Source organism: Lipophrys pholis, assembly GCF_963383615.2.
Source record: "Lipophrys pholis genome assembly, chromosome: 6".
NCBI lineage: Eukaryota > Metazoa > Chordata > Actinopteri > Blenniiformes > Blenniidae > Lipophrys > Lipophrys pholis.
This window is the reverse complement of record NC_137629.1, coordinates 27,903,125-27,925,814: the sequence shown is the minus strand read 5'-3', so window position 1 is coordinate 27,925,814 and position 22,690 is coordinate 27,903,125. Positions and strand designations below refer to the sequence as shown.

The 22,690-nt window shown below is 42.6% G+C and overlaps 4 protein-coding genes across 7 annotated transcripts; 1 reads left to right on the top strand and 3 right to left on the bottom strand.

Annotated features, from left to right (window-relative positions):
- The first annotated feature begins 143 nt into the window (after positions 1–143).
- LOC308111045 (uncharacterized protein) lies at positions 144–4,840 on the top strand. Its single transcript, XM_080465755.1, has 10 exons — positions 144–252; positions 468–621; positions 756–839; positions 943–1,021; positions 1,139–1,591; positions 1,680–1,806; positions 2,042–2,848; positions 2,997–3,149; positions 3,231–3,265; positions 3,344–4,840. The coding sequence occupies exons 2-10, from the start codon at positions 472–474 to the stop codon at positions 3,436–3,438; spliced, it is 1,983 nt and encodes a 660-aa protein (XP_080321881.1). The 5' UTR covers positions 144–252; positions 468–471; the 3' UTR covers positions 3,439–4,840.
- On the bottom strand, positions 3,639–9,408 carry pola2 (polymerase (DNA directed), alpha 2). Of its 2 annotated transcripts, XM_080465754.1 has the most exons (18): positions 9,032–9,404; positions 8,398–8,519; positions 8,200–8,285; positions 8,043–8,100; positions 7,751–7,860; positions 7,400–7,599; positions 7,200–7,288; positions 6,840–6,992; positions 6,483–6,545; positions 6,344–6,395; positions 6,047–6,165; positions 5,922–5,960; positions 5,773–5,846; positions 5,555–5,666; positions 5,337–5,443; positions 4,330–4,386; positions 4,113–4,239; positions 3,639–4,015 (listed from the first exon to the last, which is right to left on the bottom strand). In XM_080465754.1, exons 1-18 carry the CDS (start codon positions 9,114–9,116, stop codon positions 3,863–3,865), a joined length of 1,806 nt encoding a protein of 601 aa, XP_080321880.1. In that variant the 5' UTR covers positions 9,117–9,404; the 3' UTR covers positions 3,639–3,862. The 2 variants fall into 2 exon arrangements, with proteins under 2 accessions (XP_080321880.1, XP_080321879.1); XM_080465753.1 differs by having other exon boundaries at positions 3,645–4,239; positions 9,032–9,408.
- Positions 9,409–11,207: 1,799 nt separating this feature from the next.
- On the bottom strand, positions 11,208–18,769 carry top6bl (TOP6B like initiator of meiotic double strand breaks). 3 transcript variants are annotated; one of them, XM_080466083.1, is made up of 14 exons: positions 18,661–18,767; positions 18,371–18,494; positions 17,321–17,374; positions 17,093–17,214; positions 16,694–16,777; positions 16,566–16,621; positions 16,127–16,198; positions 15,838–16,033; positions 14,965–15,088; positions 13,015–13,173; positions 12,777–12,898; positions 11,937–12,047; positions 11,643–11,741; positions 11,208–11,530 (listed from the first exon to the last, which is right to left on the bottom strand). In XM_080466083.1, exons 1-14 carry the CDS (start codon positions 18,679–18,681, stop codon positions 11,483–11,485), a joined length of 1,392 nt encoding a protein of 463 aa, XP_080322209.1. In that variant the 5' UTR covers positions 18,682–18,767; the 3' UTR covers positions 11,208–11,482. The 3 variants fall into 3 exon arrangements, with proteins under 3 accessions (XP_080322209.1, XP_080322208.1, XP_080322210.1); XM_080466082.1 differs by having other exon boundaries at positions 16,566–16,777; positions 18,661–18,769; XM_080466084.1 differs by lacking the exon at positions 18,371–18,494 and having other exon boundaries at positions 18,661–18,762.
- Positions 18,770–19,861: 1,092 nt separating this feature from the next.
- On the bottom strand, positions 19,862–22,090 carry LOC308110672 (thiosulfate:glutathione sulfurtransferase-like). Its single transcript, XM_080465129.1, has 4 exons — positions 21,963–22,090; positions 20,576–20,704; positions 20,289–20,451; positions 19,862–20,082 (listed from the first exon to the last, which is right to left on the bottom strand). Exons 1-4 carry the CDS (start codon positions 21,973–21,975, stop codon positions 20,028–20,030), a joined length of 360 nt encoding a protein of 119 aa, XP_080321255.1. The 5' UTR covers positions 21,976–22,090; the 3' UTR covers positions 19,862–20,027.
- Between the last annotated feature and the right edge of the window lie 600 nt (positions 22,091–22,690).

Below are 22,690 nucleotides of genomic sequence, written 5' to 3'. Positions count from 1 at the left end.
CAGTGCCAATGTGAGTTGATAAAATCCCTCTCACTTCTGTTTAAACTCACTGCCATAAGCCTTATGTGGATTGGCCGTGTGTCTCTTGTCCCTCCCCCTCAACATGCAGGGTTTAATCCCCGTTAATCTCTGCATCTACGGAAAACCGGCAGTCGTGGCTGTTCCCAAGGAGAATTTACTGTCTCTTGGGCATCTGATCAGCAGGGGGCAAGACACTTTGACAAAACAAATAGAGCTTGGTGGAGCAAACAGGTAAGACCCAATGAAGCAACATATGGGGAGTTTTTAATCTTGAACCTTTAGAAACACTTTTGCTCCATGATGAAATTACCTTGAAACTGTAGATTTGGACAGATGTACTGGGGAAATACTGCATGGGATTTGTTGTGTTTTTGTTGATGTCCATTGATTAAAAACAAAGTTGGATTTTTTTAATATATTTTTTTATTTATATGTGCTCACCACAGCGGAATGATGCACCTGCAGCAGCGCCTGAAGGAGCTGAAAGAGAGAGAGCGCTTATCCCAACAGCAGCACAGGCAGCTGCTGCAGCAGTTTGATGAAGCCCAGGACGCACTGAAAGACATGCTGGCCAGCAACGCTGGCATGAAACTCATTCGGGTGCACAGACTCAGGAAACACACAGATGCACACACATAGTGCACCGCATCGATTTTTGGTGCTCAGGAAGAGACCATTTTATCCAATATTAGTTGTGACAAAGTGAATGACCATCACATTTTTGACCCCTACAGATGGACTATGAAAAATACCTGCAGGAAAACGGCCCCTACTGGCAGCAACAGCTTAAGCAGAAGATTACAAGCCCACTTGGAAAGGTACAATAGGCATTTCTCCAAAGAATACAGCTTGTTGTGAGTGATGGTTGGGAAGAGCTACTGTCACTGTTTCAGTGTTAACATAGGACTCTGTGTTCAGCAGGAGGTGAAAGACCATTTGAGGCCAAACCTAAAGAGAAATGAAGCGACAGAGTCCAGAGATCGACATTTTGCTATACAAGGTTTGTTCTTCTTGACACCTTCTTCAAGAAATTAAATTGAAAAACATTTATTCTTCAGTGTCGTGGCGTGGAAAGTCTTGGAATATTTATTTTCATTCACTGATTTCCTAAACACAGCGGCACCTCAAGAGCAGCCTAACTACAGCCGAGAACGCTGGCTGAGCCGCGGTCAGCCTCAGCCTGCTGGGCCTATCAGATCACCCTATCAGTCCTTCGGTTCTTCTCAAGTCCCACCATCCCTCGTCTCTCCGAGCGTTTTCTCGCATTTTCACCCATTTCCTCATCACAGCTCGCCCTCGGTACCGAGTCATCATGAACCCTGGTCCATACACGATGCCCAGACCTTTCTACAGGCTGAACACCTCTTGTCCCAGATTACTGGTGGAGCAGGGATCGCCTCAGCTTGTGAATGCTTGTTGGGGAACTTCAACACGCGGGAGGCTCCGCCTGAAAGGAGGGTTTCATCGACGATCAGAGAGGATGAGACCAGCACAGCATCAAGCTCAAAGAGAGAGAGAGGTGGAGGGAGTAGGAACAATCGTTTGTCCCAGGAACTGGACATTAAACCGGGTGAGAGCAGAATGAAACAGGTCCTTTATAGGTCTATACAGTGTGTGCGAGTTTGTCCTTTTCATGCAATCTGTCTGGGTGCGTCTAGTTCGTCTGTCCAGTGGTCATGCAGAAAGCAGTGAGAGCGACAGAGACTCCAGTCGGGCACACTCCACGACAAAGAAGAAGAGAGGAGGAAAGACACGGCGTTCTTCAGACAGACGCAGCACTCAAGTGTAAGTCATTTATCCAGGCTTGTTACTGCACCAACCTGTCCTTCCTGTCTGTGTTCAACTTTCCCCTCAAAACCCCACCCAGTTTACACACTTCTAAGGTCAACGTGAACTCTAACTTTACTTTCCTGGCCCATGGAATCAGTCCTCATTAATCACTGAAGAGACAGGGTGGCTTCTGCTTTTTCAGTTAATGTTGACCTTCATTATTCTTTTTTTTTTTTTTTTTTCCTCACAGAGCATCAACAACTTCTTGTTCCCCCGTAATTGTTCCTGTCACAGCAGGACAGAGCTCCGACAGTGATGCACCATCACACAAAGGCCACAGCAGCAACAGCAGCTCCACAAAGATGAGGAGTGGGGGGCCTGATCCCGGACCTGAAAGACCAGAGAAAGTGGAATTGCAAGGGACAAGGGCCATGAGAGAAGACCCAGAAAGTCCCAGTGAGGAGAGTCAGCAAGTTGAGGCGGATGTAGCAGGCGTGAGAGAAAATTGCATAAATGAAAAATTGGGTAATAAAAATCCTGAAGACAAATCACAGAGCTGTGAAGAGGCGTCTGGATCCCAGGAAGAAGAGGAGGAGGAGGAGGAGGAGGAGGAGGAGGAGGAATCAGGCAGCGTCAGCTTAAAAATTGAAAATGGGGCCACAGATGAAGTAGAAAAGGAGGGGAATAGCAGCTCAGAGGAAAGCAGCTCAAAAGAGGAGGAAGCAAACGTCAAGGACAATCAGAGGGCTGGAAAAGTTAATGAAGATCAGGAGGACAGCCAGGAAGAGACAGAAGACGTAAAGCTGGAGGGGGAAGATGATGAAGAGGAGGAAACAGGAACCGAGGATGAGGAGGACGCTCAGGGAGATGAAGATCCTGAGAATATAAAAATTGGTTCCGTCTCCTCTCGGAATGAAGTGGCCGATGAAGACGTACAGGCAGGTAGCGAGGAGGAAGAACAGGAGTCAGAGGAAGAGGAGGAGAGTGAGGAGGAAGAGGAGCACAGAAGCGACACAGGAGAATCAGAGGACAGCATCATCTCACCGCAGGAGAAAAGGTGAGACCGTGAAACTACTTAAACCTTTATCAGGTAAGTGATTATACTTGGTCGAGTCACTATTTCTGCCAGTTTCCTGAAATGAACAAGGACTTAATGACATTCGCTGAAAATGAAGCCGCCTGACTCAGTCGAGCCTCTTTTCCAGGCCAAAAGAGATGCATGTCGTTCCAGAGGAACATGTAGAGGATGAAGAGGAAGAAGAAGAAAGTAAAGGAGAATCCTCTGATGGGGACTCAAATAGTTTCAGTGATGACGGCATTGAAACCCTCCTCGCACCTCAAGAGCAACGAAATGAAGCGTAAGATAAGAGCTTTTTACCGTCGTCCAGAAACATCAGAATGTTGTCATTTTGTTTTCGAAATGTCTTTATTTTTTATAGCGAAAACAACCAGAAAACTGAGGAAAAGTCTGCAGGTAAAATACCATCAGTCACTTCATTAAATATATAGAGGAGAGGTTTGTTCATTCTGCCATTTTTCTTGTCTTTTGCAGACATTAGTGACAAAACGCAGGTTTTTCACGTGAAGCAATACATGAAGTCGGACCACCAAAGTGACTCAGATGAGTTTGATGACTTTTATGACTGAAATGAAACGACCACAAAATTACCTCATTCACTCATTTTTGTTTTTTTTTGTTCAGAAATATAGTATTCCTGTACATTGTTTGATTAAATAAAACGTTTTCTTGGGTCTATTAAAGATAGGTGAATCATGAAATTCCAGAGAACCAAACGCAAAAGAGGACATTATTGCTATTTGGCCACAGGCCCACAGATAGAACAATGGAGATTAGAGAAAGTCTTTTATTCACCTTCAAACCAAGTAAACAACAAATACAGTAGAAAAATGAACAAAAACTGTACACATGGTGACAATTTATTCAATTGTTGAACAGTCAGAGACCAAAACACTTCAAATAGTTTGTAGCATCCAAATAATCCAACATGAGACAAAGTGAATGTTTTATAGTTAAACTGTCGTTCTTTAGTTGAAGATTTCACTTGAGTCTTTATATTTTCACCACCTGAGCAGCCACACAGGGGCTCACTCTCGTCCCGTCTTCTGACGCGGCGCCGCGCTGAATCAGCAGCCGGCCGTAAGTCCCGCCTACCTGACCTTTGGTCAACCGCCCAGGATTCACACACACACACCCGATGACATCCTGAGGAGACATTGAAAGATGCATTCAAACACAACGCGCACGTTTTATGTAGAAATATCCAATCGGAACTTCTGGAGAGGAGACAGGAGTCGCGCACCTTTACAAAGTAGCGCAGCTCAGAGGGCACGATGAGAACGTCGGGGGTCAGCGGCATCTGACCGAAACTCTGAAACTTCTCATAGTCCATATTCACGTCCTCCACGGGGGGGTAGAGCGGGTAGTAGCTGGGGAGGAGAGAGAAGAAAGAGGATCACCAGTGCTTTCAGCCCTAAAATAAAAAGGGGGGGGGGGGTTTGACTCTTAATATTCTGTACCTTCTCTGGGTCAACATGTGCTTCAGGATGCGAGAGAATCGGTCTGATCCGGTGCCGCTGCAACACAAGACGCATCCATTTACAGAAACCAACAACTATAATTCTAAGAAAGTACATCATTTAAATGAATAAAGAAAATTTTAAATCTATGTATCGTATGAAACTGGAAAAATCGTCAACAGAGAAAAAACTAATTCCAATCACAAGAACCAAATAAAATAATTTCTAATGGCGCCAATATTATGGGATGTTTGATTTTGAAGTCTTCTTCCTTCATGTTTGGGTTAGGAGCATTTATAAAAGCATCTCTATACTATAATGCAATAAGGATAGAAAATGTTCAGTGATCAACTGTTTCCAGACTTGAAAAGAAAAAAAACCCGATTTGGGTTTCATCTTATGAACAGGTTATTTGTATTTTAATAAGACATGACCTCATCAATCACAAAGCAGAATATGTAGATAATTAGACTAATTTTGCTCTCAAAAAGATTCTGTCGAGCTCCACTGGAAAAAAAAATAAAAGAAACACAAAACATAATACAGGCATTACTGCATATCGAGGCTTTTTAAACATCTAATTTTAGTAGAGTCATGAAGAAATTTGTACAATTCCAGCTGTGAGGTTTATATCTGTAGTTCTTCATCTCCTTCATCCACCGATTATTTAGTGCCAAGGCAACAAGCTGCTAATACTCTGAAGACACTAGGTGGCAGTGTTCCCACCCAAACTATGATTTTCTCTAAAAGGAAGAACTCATTAAAATGAAGTCAGATGGAGATGAATTCTAAATACTTGTAAATCTGACCAACCACCAGCAAATCAGTAAAAAATAAAGAAAGAAATTGGTACATTATCACTTAATGCAATCGGTTTATGTTAAAGAGACATTTAATCTGTGTCCTAGTATAAACTTTCCTCATATTTCCTGTTATTGCCTCCTGTCGTCGTGGCGATTCTATCTGAATTCCAGTGGAATTGCTTGAGTCACTGCAGGCTTCCTCACCAGCTGATCTCCTCGGCTCCCATGTGGAACAGGATGTCAGTGGACGTCATGCCGAAGGTCACGCCGTCGATGAGCAGGGTGCAGGGGTCGGGGACCAGTGTGACGCGCTTCAGAAACAGAAAGGAGACATTCAACAGGAGAGAAACTGCAGGACCTGCCAATTCCGAACTAAAACGCCACCACAGCACCCTGCGGTGACGGTCAGGTGCGTCTCCGACCTGCGCGTGGTCCTTGACCAGGTTGGGGAGGGCGAACGGAGGCTGTGGGTAGATGAAATGGTGATGATGGATGTCTCTCTGGGACGGCACAAACACAAGGCGACAGCCAACGCTGCAGAAAGGAAACGTGAATTTTACTTGAGCACCACGGTGGACTTATAAGTGATGGAATATCGTTCTTGAAGGAGCTCACCGGCTCCTTGAATACTGTGATTTACCTTCTGGTGCCATCCACAATGCTTTCGATGCATCTTGAGAAAATAGCCTCATACGTCTCGGTCACCTGTGCCTTCTGTTTCACGAAAGAGACAATTCAGACTCATTCATGAGGAGATTGAGTTTTTTCCGTGAGGAATGTTTTACCTACTTCAACTTGTTCATGTTTGGAATCCACAAACGGGCCGAGCTGCAGAGAGAACATGCGGAGTCACACGACATCACAAATATAAGCGGCACCACAGATTTCAAAAGCCGATGGGAGCGTGACGGTACCAGCAGACAGACGTCGGGCCGATCCCGGACGATGACACCGATGAGGTCCAGCAGGGGGTCAAAGGTCAGGCTGTCAGAGGGAGCGTACGGCCCACAAGCCACCAGAACGTTTAATGGCTCTGAAAGACAAGAAGAATAAAGTAAAGTCACACCTGGTCAGGACAGAAACACTCTGCGATGTTATACAACCTTTTAAAGCATATAGAAAGTTTGAAGTGAACTTTCTGCAAACTCAACAAGGACTGACGTGTTTAAAAGTCGTCGGAAGTTGTGAGTGCAACCAGCACGACTCCTTACCTTCATCCGCCTCCGTTTTCACATCAGGAGTGTAAAAAGGAAGAGGAACTCCCTGAAAAGAGAACAAGCAGGTTTGTTTTTGAAAACCCAAAGTATCGAAAGAATCTCATTTCAGACACAGTAAACATCTTCATTGGACCTCGTGAAGTTTGGAGGCCACCAGTTTTCTCCCTGTTGTGTTCATCCCCTCCATCACCACCACCTGAAGACAAACGATATCATGATGAATCTTCAACAACAGATGACAAGAGGATAGTAAAGTACAATCCTGGTCTACATGGTGCTGAAGGTAACTGCTGCTTGTCAGAGCTCTCGGTCAGACTCCGGGTCAATCTCCAGCCCGGGTCCTTGGCATGCTCCGTTACTCTTGGTGGGCATATAACCTGCTGCACACGAACCTCAGTGCACAGGCAAAGGAGAAACCACCACATGCATACACACCCCCCCCCCCCCCCCCCCACCCCCCCCCACAGACCAGACGTTTGTTTCAGCTCACCTGACCGGGGAAGAGCGAGTACTCTCTGAGCTCGGACAGGTCCACCGGTACCTGCTGACCACCTTGTTCTGGTCCCGCTTCCAACAGGACGGACTGAGCGTTCAGTTTCCCATTACTGTCGCAGCAAACCTGACCCAGCACCGTGATACTGTCCTGGAGGAGACGGACAGGAGACAACGTAAACTGCAGAGTAGTAGTTCATCCCGAGAAAATACATACAAATACTGAAATGTCCGAACAGGTTAAATGCAGATCGCAACATTCGTCATGTTGAAAATCATAAATTCGTCACTCTGCTGCTACACCTACTCTCCGTCTGAAACGTAACGCCTCGCATTGACAGATGGAACGTGTGTGTACCTGAGCAGGGAGGGAGACTGGGGAGAACTCCTCAATGCTGAAGTGAGACCGGAGGTTTTCTCCGAGCTCCTCAATCTTTTCCGTCAACACTGGGAACAAACAACATGAGCAGAAGCACTAAATGTGTATCGATCTATTAACCACTTCATTTGGTCTCCAGTACGATAAGTTTCATCCCTAAGAATGCAGAATGTTCCTACCGTTCCGAATATCTCTCAGCCTCTGGAACATGTATTTGTAGCTGCTGCGGAGGGAGTCGTCGGGAGCCTCCAGGACCTCCACGTGAACCTCTGTGCTCGCATTCTTCCTGCCCAACCAACGGGGGCCCTGCACGGCTCCAAACGTAACCACCACCTCTCCTCTGCCCCCTCGCTGGCTGTACTTCTGTGACGGGGTCGCACTTGCAGACACAGAAGAAAAAGAGCGTATCACTGCATCTTTAAAGTGAGACTGGAAAGACGTCAGCACAAACGTTAAAAGGGAGGAGAGATTCAGCATTGCTCTCAATGAAACAGCTGCTTTGACGGACTGCCAGCGTCGCAGTGGAGTACCTGGGAGAGAAGCTGGCTGGAGACAGCAGCAGGCCGGGGCTGGCCAACAGAGCTGCACTCCTCTTAGACTGAGGATGCTCCGGGGTGGTCAGGGCTCGTTTCTGAGAGCCCTGTGTGACAAAACAAAACAAAAAAAAAAAAAAAACAAGACGAGAGCACAGTTCATCAGCAAGACATGATAAACTGAGAATTCTCAGCCCATAGGACTCGTAAAAGTGCACAGAAAAACGTCGAAGTACAACAGCTTTTGCATAAGAATAAAATTTCCACTCAGCTGGTGGCAACAACTTACCTTTGCAGGAGTTGAGTAGGAGTCTAACAGATCTTCCTCTTCTTCCTCAGCTTTGATTCTGAGAGGGAAACCTAGTTAAGGTAATTAAAAGCACTGGCAGAACAGTAATCGCAGAAATGCAAAGAATTTGTTTTCCTTTTTGTTAAATAAAAGATACATGTCTTTAAAGGTGTGGACATCCATGATTCTGTGACGCTCTTCTTTTCTGAAGCTTTGTTTGGATTTGCTCCTTTTGTTTAAAACCTGCCAAGAAATGAAAGACCATCAATGACACACCGCCCGTTAACGCTGCAAAGAAAGACCCGAAGTGAAAACAACAACATTTGAAAAGCATTACGAGTATATCAGTGATTACCTCGTGCTCAAACTGCTCAAGGTTTTCCATGGTGAGTTTCAGTCCTCTTGTTGTGCTGTAGGCCACCCACTCTATCAGCATCTCATCAGCCCGCAGTCTGTTGCAAACGCACTGCTCCAACACTGAGACGGGGAGAAAAGGGAAGGAAAGCATGTGAGAGCAAAGATAAAACTACAAAGTGCACGAAGACAACATCACTGTGGTGCTACAACAATGTGATTCAACTTTCATGGAACAAAAATGCATGCAATGAAAGGGGAAAGTAGTGAAATGAGCAACAACAAATCATGGGTATTCATTTAAAAAAACAACAGTTCAAGCTTCTTCAATTATGACATTTAGATTTAATTTTCTTTTACCCTTCATAACAATAAACACTTGGTTGTGGACTACTTGTCTGATCAAAACAGAAGCATTTCACTTCATCAGTTTCCTTTGGAAACAACTAACTAGTCGAATATTAAAGAAAAACAACGTCAAAAAGTGAGTTTTTCTCCCTGGAAGTGGTATTTCACTCCCCGATGAAGGGAGCGTGTATTTAATACCTCAAGCAGGTGGAAACACACTTGCACGTGCCCTGCAGTCGGACAACCGAACATTTCAGATCTTCATGCAGCCTGAGCTGGATACTCACTCTTGTCGAGGATCGAATCCACCTTGCAGGTTATGCCGAACAAGTCGAGCTCCGACTTGAGAATCTCCGAGGTCACTGCAGCCATTGTTTTCGTCTTTATCCTGGGAGCTGCAGAGTTTGTTTTCGTCTTTATCCTGGGAGCTGCAGACTTTGCTCTGAGGAGACTTTAGCAGCTAACGTTAGCTTCGCTCTCACTTCACAACAAACACACCGACATCGCGTATATTAACAAAGCGTCCGCCCAGACACAGCACTTATCTACAGCTTAGCTGCGGGACGTAAGAAGCAGGAGGAACTCTGACAGACAAACAGACGCTCCTTTCATTTTACCGCGAAAAATCGGCTGTCACTATTGGCGGGCGGAAGTGACGTCACGCGCTTCTAATTCTTTTTCTTCGGATGAGGCAGACGAGACGAAACACTGGCGTATTGCTGCCATCTGCTGGATATTAGACGGATTTTGTAGACATTTTCTCCACTCCTCCATGCTCAGTAATGAGGAAAGACTGAAAACAATAACTCCAGACGCTCCAAGGGTTCTGTCCAGGATCCCCTGTTGGTCTGAGTGACACTTGCACTTCATGAGCACGTGCTTCACAGCCTCTGGTTCACCACACTCACAGTTCCCATCTTTGCGTTTCCCTATCAGAGCCAGTCCACTTTTCAGTGTTGAAGTCCGAATCGGGTAAATACAACTGCATCTTTACTTTCGCCACCTTACTTTGAATACTGAAGTCAGTCCTTCCCTTCATTCCGGTTTCCCAAGCTTTCTGCCACGATTCTTTGGTGGAATTCTTTATGAATGAGTTATAGTCTGACAGTCCATACTTAAGATCGAATTCTACAGAATATACTTGTTTGCTTTTTTAGCCATTGTTTGAAATATTGTTTGAAATATTTCTAATAGAACATCTGGATTTAGAATTAGCTCCTTTAATCGATCTTAAGACTGCTGCCGAAACAGTACATATGAGTGACTTGGCCACTTTATTATCCACTACCCGCCAAGCGTCAAAAGAATCCCCAATATCTCTGGAGTGAAAACTGTCATGTAATCTGGAATTTAAAACCTTTTTCTGATCCTGGAATCGTGAACGAAAATACCAACAGCGACTTTATCATCATCTGGGTTTTAGGAACCGTCTGTATAAATTTGTACATGAGAATCCATTCTCTCTCATTATGGGCCTTGAGACTTGGAGTTTGTTGGTATTGACAGATCGCGGAAACAAGCGAGACACGCTGACAAATTAAAAGCCTTCGCTCTAGTGGGGTACCATGTGGATAATTTCCAACTGATTTCATATATTTCCTCACTGTTCGTGGCCAATAACGAATATTAGAACCCATCATTAGTAGTTCTCAGAGCTTGTTGTACTGAACACAGTTAAGGAAATTCTGCCCCAAACAGTAAGTATCAGTCAGTTAGGTTTTTTTTTAAAAATAATTTGTAAAAAGAGAATTGCTAGAGGTAAGAATTTATGTAAAAAATAATTGCGTATGAATTAAAAAAAAACAACTCAAATTAAAACTGAATTCCTTGTTTTGGCTTCAATACTATTACAAGATACTAAAAAAAAACCCAAATGTAAACAGAAATGTAAAAATTACAAATATTCATGATATTCTCTATAACAATCTTAATAACCTTTGTCTACATCTGAAAATATTAGTTCACACAAAGTACCAAGAATTTCCCCCTAGAATCACTAAAGCAAATATACAGAAACTGCACACAATTTTTGAGTCACTAATCTTAAACGCTTTTTTTTAAAGCAGCGTTCCCCGTAAAAAACCATGCATATGCAGAAAGAACATGCAAGCTCAGCACACAAAGGCTCCTAGTGTGGACTCCAACCAGAGACAGTCTCGCTGTGAGGGTGGCGGCCACTGCAGCGCTCTCTTATCTAGTGAAGTATAAATTATATCTCCTCAAAAATCCTTTTTCACAGTGACTGGACTGAATTCCTTTATGAAAGGCGAGATCATAGAGCTTGACTAATAAATCTTCAGTTCATTTGGCTGATTATTAAAGTTTTCTATTGAGCCATGAGACAAAATGAACGAAAACGCACTTTTGTTGTTTTATTTAACCAGTGTGGTTTTCCCAGCTGCTTTTGCTGCCTTTAGGAACGCCGCCTCACAGTGCCGGTAAGCAACACACACGTCATCCACTCATGTTTACAGTACTGCGTCTCTGTACCGACTTTATTTAGTGAAACACAAGAATGGAGAAATACACAAATAACCAAACAAGAACTTCCGCTTAAGTATGATCTGCTGTGGGAAAATGTTCTAACAAAGTTATAAAAAACGTTTTTTTAGCAAGGATACACACTTTAAATTAACGGTAGGTTTTAAGTAGTTAGTACCATCCTTGCACATTATAAATAAATTACTTTATTTCAGCATGAACTGCATCCGCTAGCTTTTCCTCGAACGGGGGGACTCTCACATCTCGTTTCTGGTTTGCTCGTCCCTCTCAGGATGTTTGTCCATCTGTCGACATGAAGACATCGTCACGACGTCACGGTTCAGAATTTAGTGTGCGTCAGTCACGAGGTGCTGAAAGAGCAGTCGGCCGTTGCTGGAGCGTAAACATCCTGCTCACCTGTGCAGTGTAGCATCCGCTCCTGGGAACAAATTTCCACGAGGTCGCCTTCCGCAGCGACTCTCGCAGGGAGGAAGACAAGTCACCGGTGTTACACACCTGATGGAGACACACACACACACACACACACACACACACACACACACACACACACACACACACACACACACACACACACACACACACACACACACACACAGCTTCAACAAGCTCCCCTGCCTTTGCTTTACTGCCAAAACCCTAAAACACATATTTGCTGCAGATGTTCTCCAACATCTGCCTTGTGTTTCCCACCTTCATGTGGTCCAGACAGGTTGTTCTGAAGTCCAGGTTGGAGCTGCAGCTGATTATACTGATGGTTGAGCTCAGAATCACGTCGGCGGCCGAAAGCAGCTTCTTCTGGTTCTTACATGTTAAAACACAAATACACACGAATGGGGTTTAAAAAAAAAATAACCCCAACGATTGTCTAGTTCTAGTTTGTGTATGTGGTTTCAGCTTGGATTTCTTTTGAACAACTAATGGCACTGCAAGTGCAATATAAATGTAGTAGAGCTTCCAGTCTGAGGTGAAGAATGAGGTATATATCTGTGTCACCATATAAATACATCGTGTCTAGTTTGTGGACCAGCGTTAACCATGGGTATATGGCAACCCCCCGAGAGGTGTCCACATTGCAACCGAAATTAAAATAACGTTGAGTAGATGAGTCTTGTATGTAGCTCCAGGTTAGATTAAGATTAGTTATAATAGTCTTTCACGGGATTAAAAAAATAAATTAAACAGCTCAATTGCATGAAGCATTTTTCTTTTTTAAATATAATTTTTCTCCTCCATTAGTAAAATGAGTAAAACAACTATGGACAGTTATAAACCAATGGTTCAAGGAATGCACGTCTTAATAAAATCAACCCACCTTGAACACACACTGTTAAATTTGTCTTGTCGTCTGATGGATCATGTCGACTCCTCATCATGTGAAGTGAAGGTTTAACCCACCTTAGCACTCCGGAGTGAACCCTCATTTATTATTTTGTTCTCATTCAGAAGGTTTAACAAGATTGAAGCTCCAAATAAACTACTTTTTTTAGGTAAAGTGGTAAAAAACAGCTCTCCTGATCGTGCTCTACTTACCCTCTTTTTGTTGTTTTGTGCTTTCAGTGATTTCCTGAGCTCAGTTTGCAGAGCCGCCGCCACGGCCTTTCGGTTGTTGCTCAGAATATCCTCCAGGTGGCGCTCTATCAACACCTCTGAAGCTGTAAGAAGAGCCCAGGCGTCCCCGTTGGCCGCTGCGGTGCATGTTGTGTTTGGTTGCAGCAGGAGAAATGGGGACGGAGGCCATGGTCAGTGTTTGGTGGAGATCCATGCTCACCCACGACATCAGTGAGCCGGGAGGTGAAAGGGTCGCTGTGCTGCAGGAAGAGGAAGAGCCGGAGACTCTGCGGCATCGAGGAAAGACTCGACGCCCGCTCATTATCGTCCCGGGTTTCTCCCTCCACCGTGTACACTGTGGCTCCGCCGTGCCGCAGCTCTGCAGGGAACGTCCGCACATTTATTGCAAAGTGAAGACGATGGGAGGAAAAGAAAATGTTGTTCTCTGAGACAATGTCCAGGTTTAAAAGTAAAAGACGATGACAAGTTGACGGCACGCTGCCGGTTTGCAGCAACCGCAACACGTTCTTGAAGTTGTGGTAATGGGGAGACACACCTTGGGGTTGGGTACATACTTGTTGTATCATTTGGTTTTACAGCTGTACTTTTCTTGTGTGTCAAAGTACCATAATACCGTGAGCGAGTTTTTTCTTTTTCCATGTCGGAGTGAGTCAAAGTTCAAACATATTTGTGGCAGTAAATCTCTCCGGCAGACGGGGATTGATAAAAGGACGCAATGTGGAGCTTGTGGGTTTGTTGATGGTTATGATTCATTTTTTCCACGCCAGGAAAAAAACAAACAAACAAAAAAAAACCCCAACCCAGGCGTTATGAAAGACTTGTCTCTGCGCTCAGCTCCGGTTCCCCCGAGGACCTTGAACTGGATCAAGCACTTTAAAAAGATGGGTGGATGCTCCGGGGAAGTTTGGATTGCATGTTTTTCTGCATCACATCATTATTTCCTGTTGCACCTGCAAATGTTGAGTTTACCGACTGCGAGTAGTTGGAAGATTGACGTCAAATCAGCTCATCCATATATGATTCCAAGGGTTCGGTATTATAATAAACAATGACACCTGAGAAATTAGTTTCACTGAAGGAATGTGATTCTCTCCTTTATGGGCTCCGTGTACGTCGACGCATTTCTCTCATATTTTCACGTGACCTGCAGAAATCCGAGGCACCGACGGAAATCCTGCATTAGGTTTTTGTTTATAGTTAAACGGGAAGAAAACAAAGAAAAACGAGTTAAGAAACGTGGCCACTTTGAAAACAAAAACGTTAAATTAAAACACTTTTATTCCTGATCCCGGGGACGTTATTAGAATACATATGGAGTGGACGCAAGGATGAAAAGAACGAGGATTAAACTTTTAACCCCCCCCCTCACAAATAATAGCAAATATCTACAGAACTGAGGCAGGATACTTTACTTTTTGAACATTTAGGAACGTAAAACTGACTTATATACACATGTGTACAAAGTGAGTGAACCCAGGGTTATTATTTGGAATTTAAAGACCCAAATAAAAGAATAAATTTAAATACCTCCAACAGGCTAACTTCCTGCATAAATACTCACAGGATAATTGCATTATTGTGTTCTATTGCATTCTACATGCCTGCACCGCACTGTTTACATGAGCCGTAGCACTGACCCTGTTGCCCCTGAGTCGAAGTCTGTCAACCATTTCCCCCTGCTGAATCTCTGCCATGCTCATGGAGTATTTAATCTTGTGTCGGGAGATTAAATTCCCATGAACATAATTTACATGATGAGATTTACAGCAGTGACATCGGTCCATGTGTGCTCCCTTTAAGGCTTTTGTTATTGTGGGTTTTTTTTTTTTATTTCTGCTGCCCTTGTTCTAGTTCTCTGCTTCCAATTAGGACCTGATGTGAGCCATTAAAGTTTTCAACAGCAGCTGGAGGCGAGGGTAATATACTCATTCTCTCACAAATACTCACAGGTGGTATACATTATATGCCTGCCGTTGAACACAACAACAAAACAATCAAGAGCCAACACATTCAAGATTTGTTTATTTCACCGTGTTTTTTTAAAAATTCTGGATTAACTGTTCTGGACTTTGGACCTCCGTTAAGTGATTCAAATGACTTATTATTGTTCAAACAGCTTTTGTATTGAAGTGTGTGTGTACGTGTTTACCTTTTAAGGAGGAGCAGTAAACTCTGCCCAGGCCCAGTTCCTGACAGTCCAGAGCAGCAGGGAGGGTTTGGAAGAAGCCAGAGGGGCTTGAGACCGGAACCTTACTGGGGCTGAATACCAACAACTGGACATGTGGTGTCAAGGAAGCCTCGTAATACTCAGGACGACAAAATCACCTCATCACGGTGAAGCACAGAATTCAAATGAGTTTCTTTCCTGTACGTTGCCTGTCAGAGTGAATTTATTCGGCCTGAGGTCCAGACTAGAACTCAGCCTGCAGAGAACTCCCTGAACTCTGTTTTCAAGATTTGTCCCTGCATTTTAATAAGCTTGTTGCATGATGGGACGGCGCTGGAAACCCCCCTCACCAGATATTCTGGATGCTGGACCGGCACAAAGCAGACAATTGGACATTCGCCCTCACGTCATGCTCCGATTCTTCAACTACGCAGAACAAGAAAGTACACAGTTCTTTTTCTTTTGTTACACAACTATTTGTGGTACTTTTGATGTGTGGCATATTAACAATATTCACGAAGGACTTTCCGTTCTCGGTCCGCTGCTTTATTCTAAACACTACGGAGACGGTTTCTCTCCACTTTAGAGAGACGCCGCTGAGCACAGCTATAAACACATCTGAATACCGACGGAGTCGGATTACACGTCCTAAAAAAACGGGTTCTGGTTCAAGTATAACCTGACATGAAAAACAGAAAGTGAGGTTGAAGATGCAACAGGATCTGGCGTGCACTCTGAGGGAAAACAATCTACCATTTCCTGACCTCAGACTCTTCTCCCTCCGCTCGGCTCCACCGCAGATATTCCGCCTGTAAACATCGAGGACGGAGTTGCAGTAAAACCATGAAAGGATACTTGTATGCGAGTGAGCTGTGTCGGCAGATTGGGGTACTGCTCCGCGCACGGGCTCAGGAGGGTAACGAACTGGACACCGAGATCCCCGAACAGGCCCTGATCCATGGCTTGTGGTGGGATGCTGAGAGGCAAGCTGCCACCAAGGACGGGGTGTCCTCCCTGACACCAGCATCCTGTCCTTATGCACGGCGGAGGCCTTCAAACACAAGAGCATCGCTCTATTTAAAAAAAAAACAACCCAATGAAAACGTATTGATTCTAGAGCTGGATCAGAATGAGCAGCAGTTACTCTGTACTGCACTTGACATCCAGGATCAGTGATGATTGGTCCGGAAGTGGAACTTTCTTTTTTATTTTGACTCTGCGGGGAAAATAAACACAATGTTAGCACTTCATAAAAACCAGACAAAACAAAACAAAACAGCGGCCAATCAGTTATAAAAGTATGACGGAAATGAAACCCCGTGGAGTTTAACTCAGCCTTCCTTTGAGTCTGTAATCAATTTCTTGCAGTAAATGAAAAAGACACTGCATGCACTAATAAAACTACATCCATTATAATCTTATGTAACAGGTTCATTTTGACATTCACATTTGATAAATTTAAGGGGAAAACAAATATACATTTTGAATAATATATATATATATATATATATATTTTGTTTTTTTTACAGAAGTCAAATTAATTAAAAATTAAAGTCTGACTTGTGCTGCTGTACCACACATACCTCATTTCTGGCTGTAATGTCACTTCACTGAATTTGAACCGAAGGTGGATCTCGACCTGCGGAAAAACAAACATTTCGCTCACTACAACACACAACAGAAGAGAGAGAGAAACAGATCGCGTCCGTACCGATGCGTTAGCCGAACTGAAGAAGTGCAGGAACGACTCGATATGAGCTCGCCACTCTGAACTGTGATGTCTTCCATCTTTAATCTGCACGTTGCGGGAGACAAGAAGATTAGCTGACATGTGGGTAGTTTTGGTTCATCTTGGTTTTATTTTTTATTTTGACTCTGCGGGGAAAATAAACACAATGTTAGCACTTCATAAAAACAAAACTAAACAAAACAGCGGCCGATCAGTTATAAAAGTATAACCGAAATGAAACCCCGTGGAGTTTAACTCACATGTGATGCGAGTTTCCCCCCAGATATCTTGTGACATTTTAATGGATCACAACAGAGCTACTCCAACTTTAATCACGACAGTTCAGGCTGATAAAACATGCGGGTCCACCGTTGCTTGTACCTGGAAGGAGAGAAGTAATCTGAGCGCGCCGTACAGATCAGCGAAGCTGCTCAGCTCCTCGGGGTCCGGCTCTGAACACAACCTCATGCAGGGAGACAAGCTCTCCTGCAAATCTGAGAGGACTTGTGCAACAAAAACAAGTGTTGACGTTGAGCGTGGAGGGTGGTGATAGATATGTGTGTATGTATGCGTTTGTGAGTGTGTGTGTGTGTGTATATATATACATACCATGCTGGAGGGCTTTCGTTTGGATAGGCGCACACCAGGGACCAGCAGCTGCAACTGCACCACATACAGATCACAGTACAACACGTTGTACTGCGAGGCTGCCGCAGTTAATGTGTTAACACATGTGTTAAAGTCAAAGTTTGCGGAGCAAATTAGCCCCCCCCCCACGTGTTATTTTATGTGGCCCCCCCTGAGGACATGAAATTCACGATAGTCCTAGAATAAAAGACCAGAAGTTACAATAAACTGCATTTATTGGTGAAATACACGCCGAATTTGTGCCCATCAAAATGTCACTGGGACTGCAACGTTTCAATCTTGATGGTTTCTTTTAGTTCTGGTCATAAGTAATTGAGTTGAAATAGAAAAAAAAATGACCTGAGAAGAAAATACACACAAAAAATAGATATTCAAAAACACGTTTTTCATGTGAAAAATCTCATCTGAAAACATCTGAATGAGGTGGGCTAGATTCAGCCTCCAGGAAAAAAACCATTTCTTCCACAGTTAAAAGGCAGACAGTGGCAGAATAAGTTTCCATGGTTTCTCCTTTCTGATCTTTGACAGTCGTGTGGTGCTGAATCAAGAGATTTATTCAAGTTTCACACATACAACTAAAGGGGTTAATTGCAGGTACTCTTATTTAGAAACAACTATTGTGGTGATGGAGACCTTGGTGAAAATTAGTTTGACACCCTGTCGGTTCCATTTATAACTCTCTCTATAATTTAGAATTTCCTCTGGAAAATTAAAGTTAAAATAATAATCTACCTCGAACCTTTATGACCTGATGAAGCACATAATGGATATGAGTGGTTAATATTGACGGTATCACTGCTGTATTACATGGGGTGAAAAAAATAATAGCTCTAAAAACATAATATTTTCTTGCACTTCGAAATGAAATACAAAATAATAATTAAAAAAAATAATCCAAATGCTGATCAATATTGAAGCTTGTTGGATTTTATTTATTTATTTTTTTCCCACCTGACAAGATGTCAAATCTCACTTTAGTGCGTTCAAACCAGAGAAAATGTGGCAGATTACCGGTGCAGTTCAGCACTGGGGCACAGGTTCTGGTTTCAGTCCACAGGAGAACCAGCAGGCCTCCAGAAGTCCTCGGACCGTTGTGGCGTCTGTGTTTCCGCATCAGCATCACGAGCCGCAGCGCCTGCAGCAGGTGAGCGCGGCCTGCTATTAGCCATGCTATGCTAACTAGCTTCAAACCTCCTCAAAGCATTCCCGGTTAAATTTCACTATCACTAATTCGTCAGACACTCGTGTGAACGGCGCCGGCATTCGCAAAAGCTCGAAATAAGTAGAATTTAAAGGTTTACCTGCCGAATTTCTCTCAGCATTTTAGCTCGAAAAGCCTCGTCCCGTTGACGTTCAGAGGAAATGAAGCGCGCGCACACCTGTGTGCTGCTCCGCTGAGTCTCATTCCAGCAATGTTGTTTTTCCAGGGAGGAAATTAATATACATTCATATAATAATAATAATAATAATAAATGTATGCGTGATGTTTCGTTAAATTGTGCAGAATCTAAACACCCTGGGCATGTTTACAAGCAATACATTAATAATTTATCCATTCAGGTAGCTATACATTTTTACTACACTGAGAAAAATCATAAGTACAAAAACAAAAAAGATAATGTAAGAATCAGAAAATCACTAAAAAGGGGCCAAATAGTGACCAAGCACTTCTGCCACAAGGAAATACAGGAAACAAATCCAACAGATTCCATAGAGGAAAACAATGCATTTTTAATCTTGTTTTAATGTAGTTCCTTCATTTCTTTGTGAAGCATTGGGAATCATTGTGTGTCTGAAAGGTGCTATAGGAAAAACGTTACCTTACTTCATCTGTTAAACCAATTAAACATTGAGATTGGCTCGCAGTTGTCAATGTCTTTTCTAAAATTAATATATTGGCTTTTGTATTTACATTGGGAACTGACAGCCTCCCCATCCAAATTTCCAAAAGCTAATATATTAATAGTTTTATTTTTAGGACATTTGAATCATTTTTCCTCATAGTCCTGATACTTTTTGATAAATGTTCCCAGTTACTCAAGCCCCTGGTAGTGAGGATGACAGTTTTACAGTGCTCACAATAATGAAAGTTATCGCTCCATCCTTTAAAATCTATCATATGTCCAGTCATTTCACTTTTATTCATTTATGCCATTTCTAAACCAGAGGTCTACCCTTATTAAATTAAGATAAGAACAATTTTATTTTTTACAAACTTCCAGAATGATTAAATTTAAATCATACCATTAGTACTGACAACTATTTTTAGATTATAAATAGTGTGCCAATTACAAGGTCATGGTACAGCAATTCCCTCAAATATGCAGTTTTATTGTATATATATATATATAAATAAATTAATGTTGGCTTAGACTGAAGGATCATTTAATATGAAAGAAAGAGCAAAGCCACCGTGTGTCTAATTAAAGACGACTTGTTCTTAAACTATCCGTGAAAAACTATTATCTTTTTCATGAAATCCTTTTGAATAATTCAAACACATTTCTTGAGTAAACATAATTTAATTTGTTTGCGTTTATTAAAACATATAAAATGTAATGTCGACTGTATGAAAACAATATATGAGGAACTTCAAAAGTCCATTTTGCTCGTCAACGTTTAATATTACTCGTATGTTTAAAAATGTGACGTTGTCCTTTGGCCGGATTCACTTTCCTCCTTTCTCAGACCACTCCTTGTATCCTCCGGTGTAGTTACGTGCACTGTAACAGAAAACAATCAGTAATGAAGGTCAGAATTGTTTCTCTTGGATCCTGAAATACAAGATATAAATCAAAACACATTTAATACTACAACTATTGACATTATATACAGGTGTGATATGGAGTATTCAGGGTTTTATACATATTGTTTAAAAAGAAACATAACCTGTGAGCGCATAATATATAGCACAGAAAAATGTATTTACTTCACGTATCCTAGTTCAGAGGCTTTGTTTGTGGCTGCTACCCCTCTCCTGCCCATTTGGCAGTGAAACACCACCTCTGGCGCATCCAGCTGTGGTTTGGTGACTCCGTATTTGGCCTTGAAGTCTTCTGGGGTCATTGCGAGCGCAGCCTCGACTGTGTCAACTGAAGGAACAGAAGGTGAAAGATGAGGGCAGAGCATTTTAATAGGACATCCCCACAAACATGGAATACAGTACACCTGCATGCCCAGGATGATCACCCATCCAGCCATGCACAGCATACCCACCTGGAATGTGGACAGATCCTGGAATACGTCCTTTGTTGATTTCCTCTTGAGTACGAACATCAACCAGAAAGAGATTCTGGCTTTTCCCCACAAGTGCTTTCAGATCCTCGTAGGAGATCTCCTTCGTGTCTGAGAGAAGCACATTAAGGCCTTGAAAAACATATATTCCCCCCCCCCCCCCCCCCCCCCCCCCTCCAAACACTGGCTAAACTTCAAGTATTAACTCACACTGACATGATGTGGCTCCAACTTCTTATTTTTCAAGCTACTGTTTATGTGTTGGCTCATGAGTAACATGACACAGATTATTGAACAAGCATGCTGTGTGCGGGTCCAGATGCCTAAAGAGTCATGGGACCCCCCCGGTCTCATCCCAGAAATACTAAACATATTTTGAGTACGGGCGGGGACCGACAATCAGATTGCGGTGCAAATGTTACACAAAACAAAAGGAAACATATGTCTACAGTAGAATAGAGCTAAAATCAGTAAAATGAGAAGACAACATCTGATCAGAGGAAATGCGGTGCAACTAAACTCTGGCCAAAAAGAAAAACAAAACAACAACCACAAAGACATAAAACCACCAAATTGAGGCATGTGATGACTACAAAATAAAACATTCCAACAATTGGAGCAAATAATTTGCAATATATCCACGTGGAGATAATTTACAAACACTATGTCTGCATGGTTTATGACTAGCGTCTTTTTTAGGGCGATAATAAAATTTGCTTTTACTGAACTAATACATTGATGGCCACAACACCAGCCTGAATTAAATTTTAATACATATGGTGTGATTTCAGCCATTTTACAATTCGCCTGTTGAAAAGAACATACCAAACAAAAGGTGCCTTTCAGTCTCACTCCAGTACTTGATCAAATTTGGAAATGGGCACATCAAAAGGTCTGAGTACGAAACCACCTCCTCTTTCAGTAAACACTCCTCAGCAGAAAATTACTCCCTCTTGTGTGTGTGTGTGTGTGTGTGTGTGTGTGTGTGTGTAACAAGTCGTGTCATGAAAGTGATACATTCTACTCGGATTTGCTACAGATGTGTTGCCAGGGTGACCGATCAAACCCGGAACAAGTTCCGGTTTGACCATATTTGGCTTAAAACGATCTCTGCCGAGTCACCCTACGAAACTTTCAAATATCCTCAGGAGGAGATTCTTATTCTTTAAATCGGTTTCAAGTGCGTGCGGTGATAACTAACGACTGGAAATCAAACCGTAACAACCATGCCTCGGTGGAAATACAGGCGTATTAAATAAAAACTAAAAATGCACATGTACTCGTTGCAGCCTCCGTGTTTCAGTTCATTCATAAATATAAAATAGTCCGAGAGACACAGCTTGTCAAAGCGAATTTGTTAGAGACTCACCTGTCTGCGCCATCAAGGTTAATGTGTGAAGCTGCCAGGTATGATTACTGGTAAATAGGAATGTAGTAAACGGGACTACTACACTTTCTTCCGTAAACAGATGGGTGTTAAACGGCTGAAATATAGGGATCTAGGGCGGGACATAACCAGGAAGACTCGTAGTTCACCAATGGAGTCGTGGGGGAGGTATTTACACCTTCCAATGATAGTAGGGACAGGACTTTAACGTCCTCAGTTTGAATGAATGCTCTGATCCATGTGATTACTCAAATTAATATAAAACTAATTCATTCAAACTGAGGACTTCTAACTGAGTACTTTAAAGTCCCCAGTTGAATGAACGAGTTTGATATTAATTTGAATAATTTCTTTGATCAGATAATTCCCAAATATAATTTCTCAGATTATTGTTTTGCTTAGAAATGAAGATAATGACATAGATGCAGTTATGATATTTATCTTTATCTTTTTATTGTAGATAGATGGATAGATGGATGGATGGATGGATAGATAGATAGAGAGATAGATATCTTTATTGTCACAAATATGCCCCATAGGCGCATGCATGAACAGAATTGCTTTTGAAAAGGCTCAACTCAAGCTTTAAAAAGTGTCTAAAAAATAGATAAATATCGTATATCAAATATCAAATATCAAACACCTCGAATATTAATCTTATTTTCAGTTCAGTCAATAAGCTTTAACCACTTAAGAAAAGAGGTCAACAA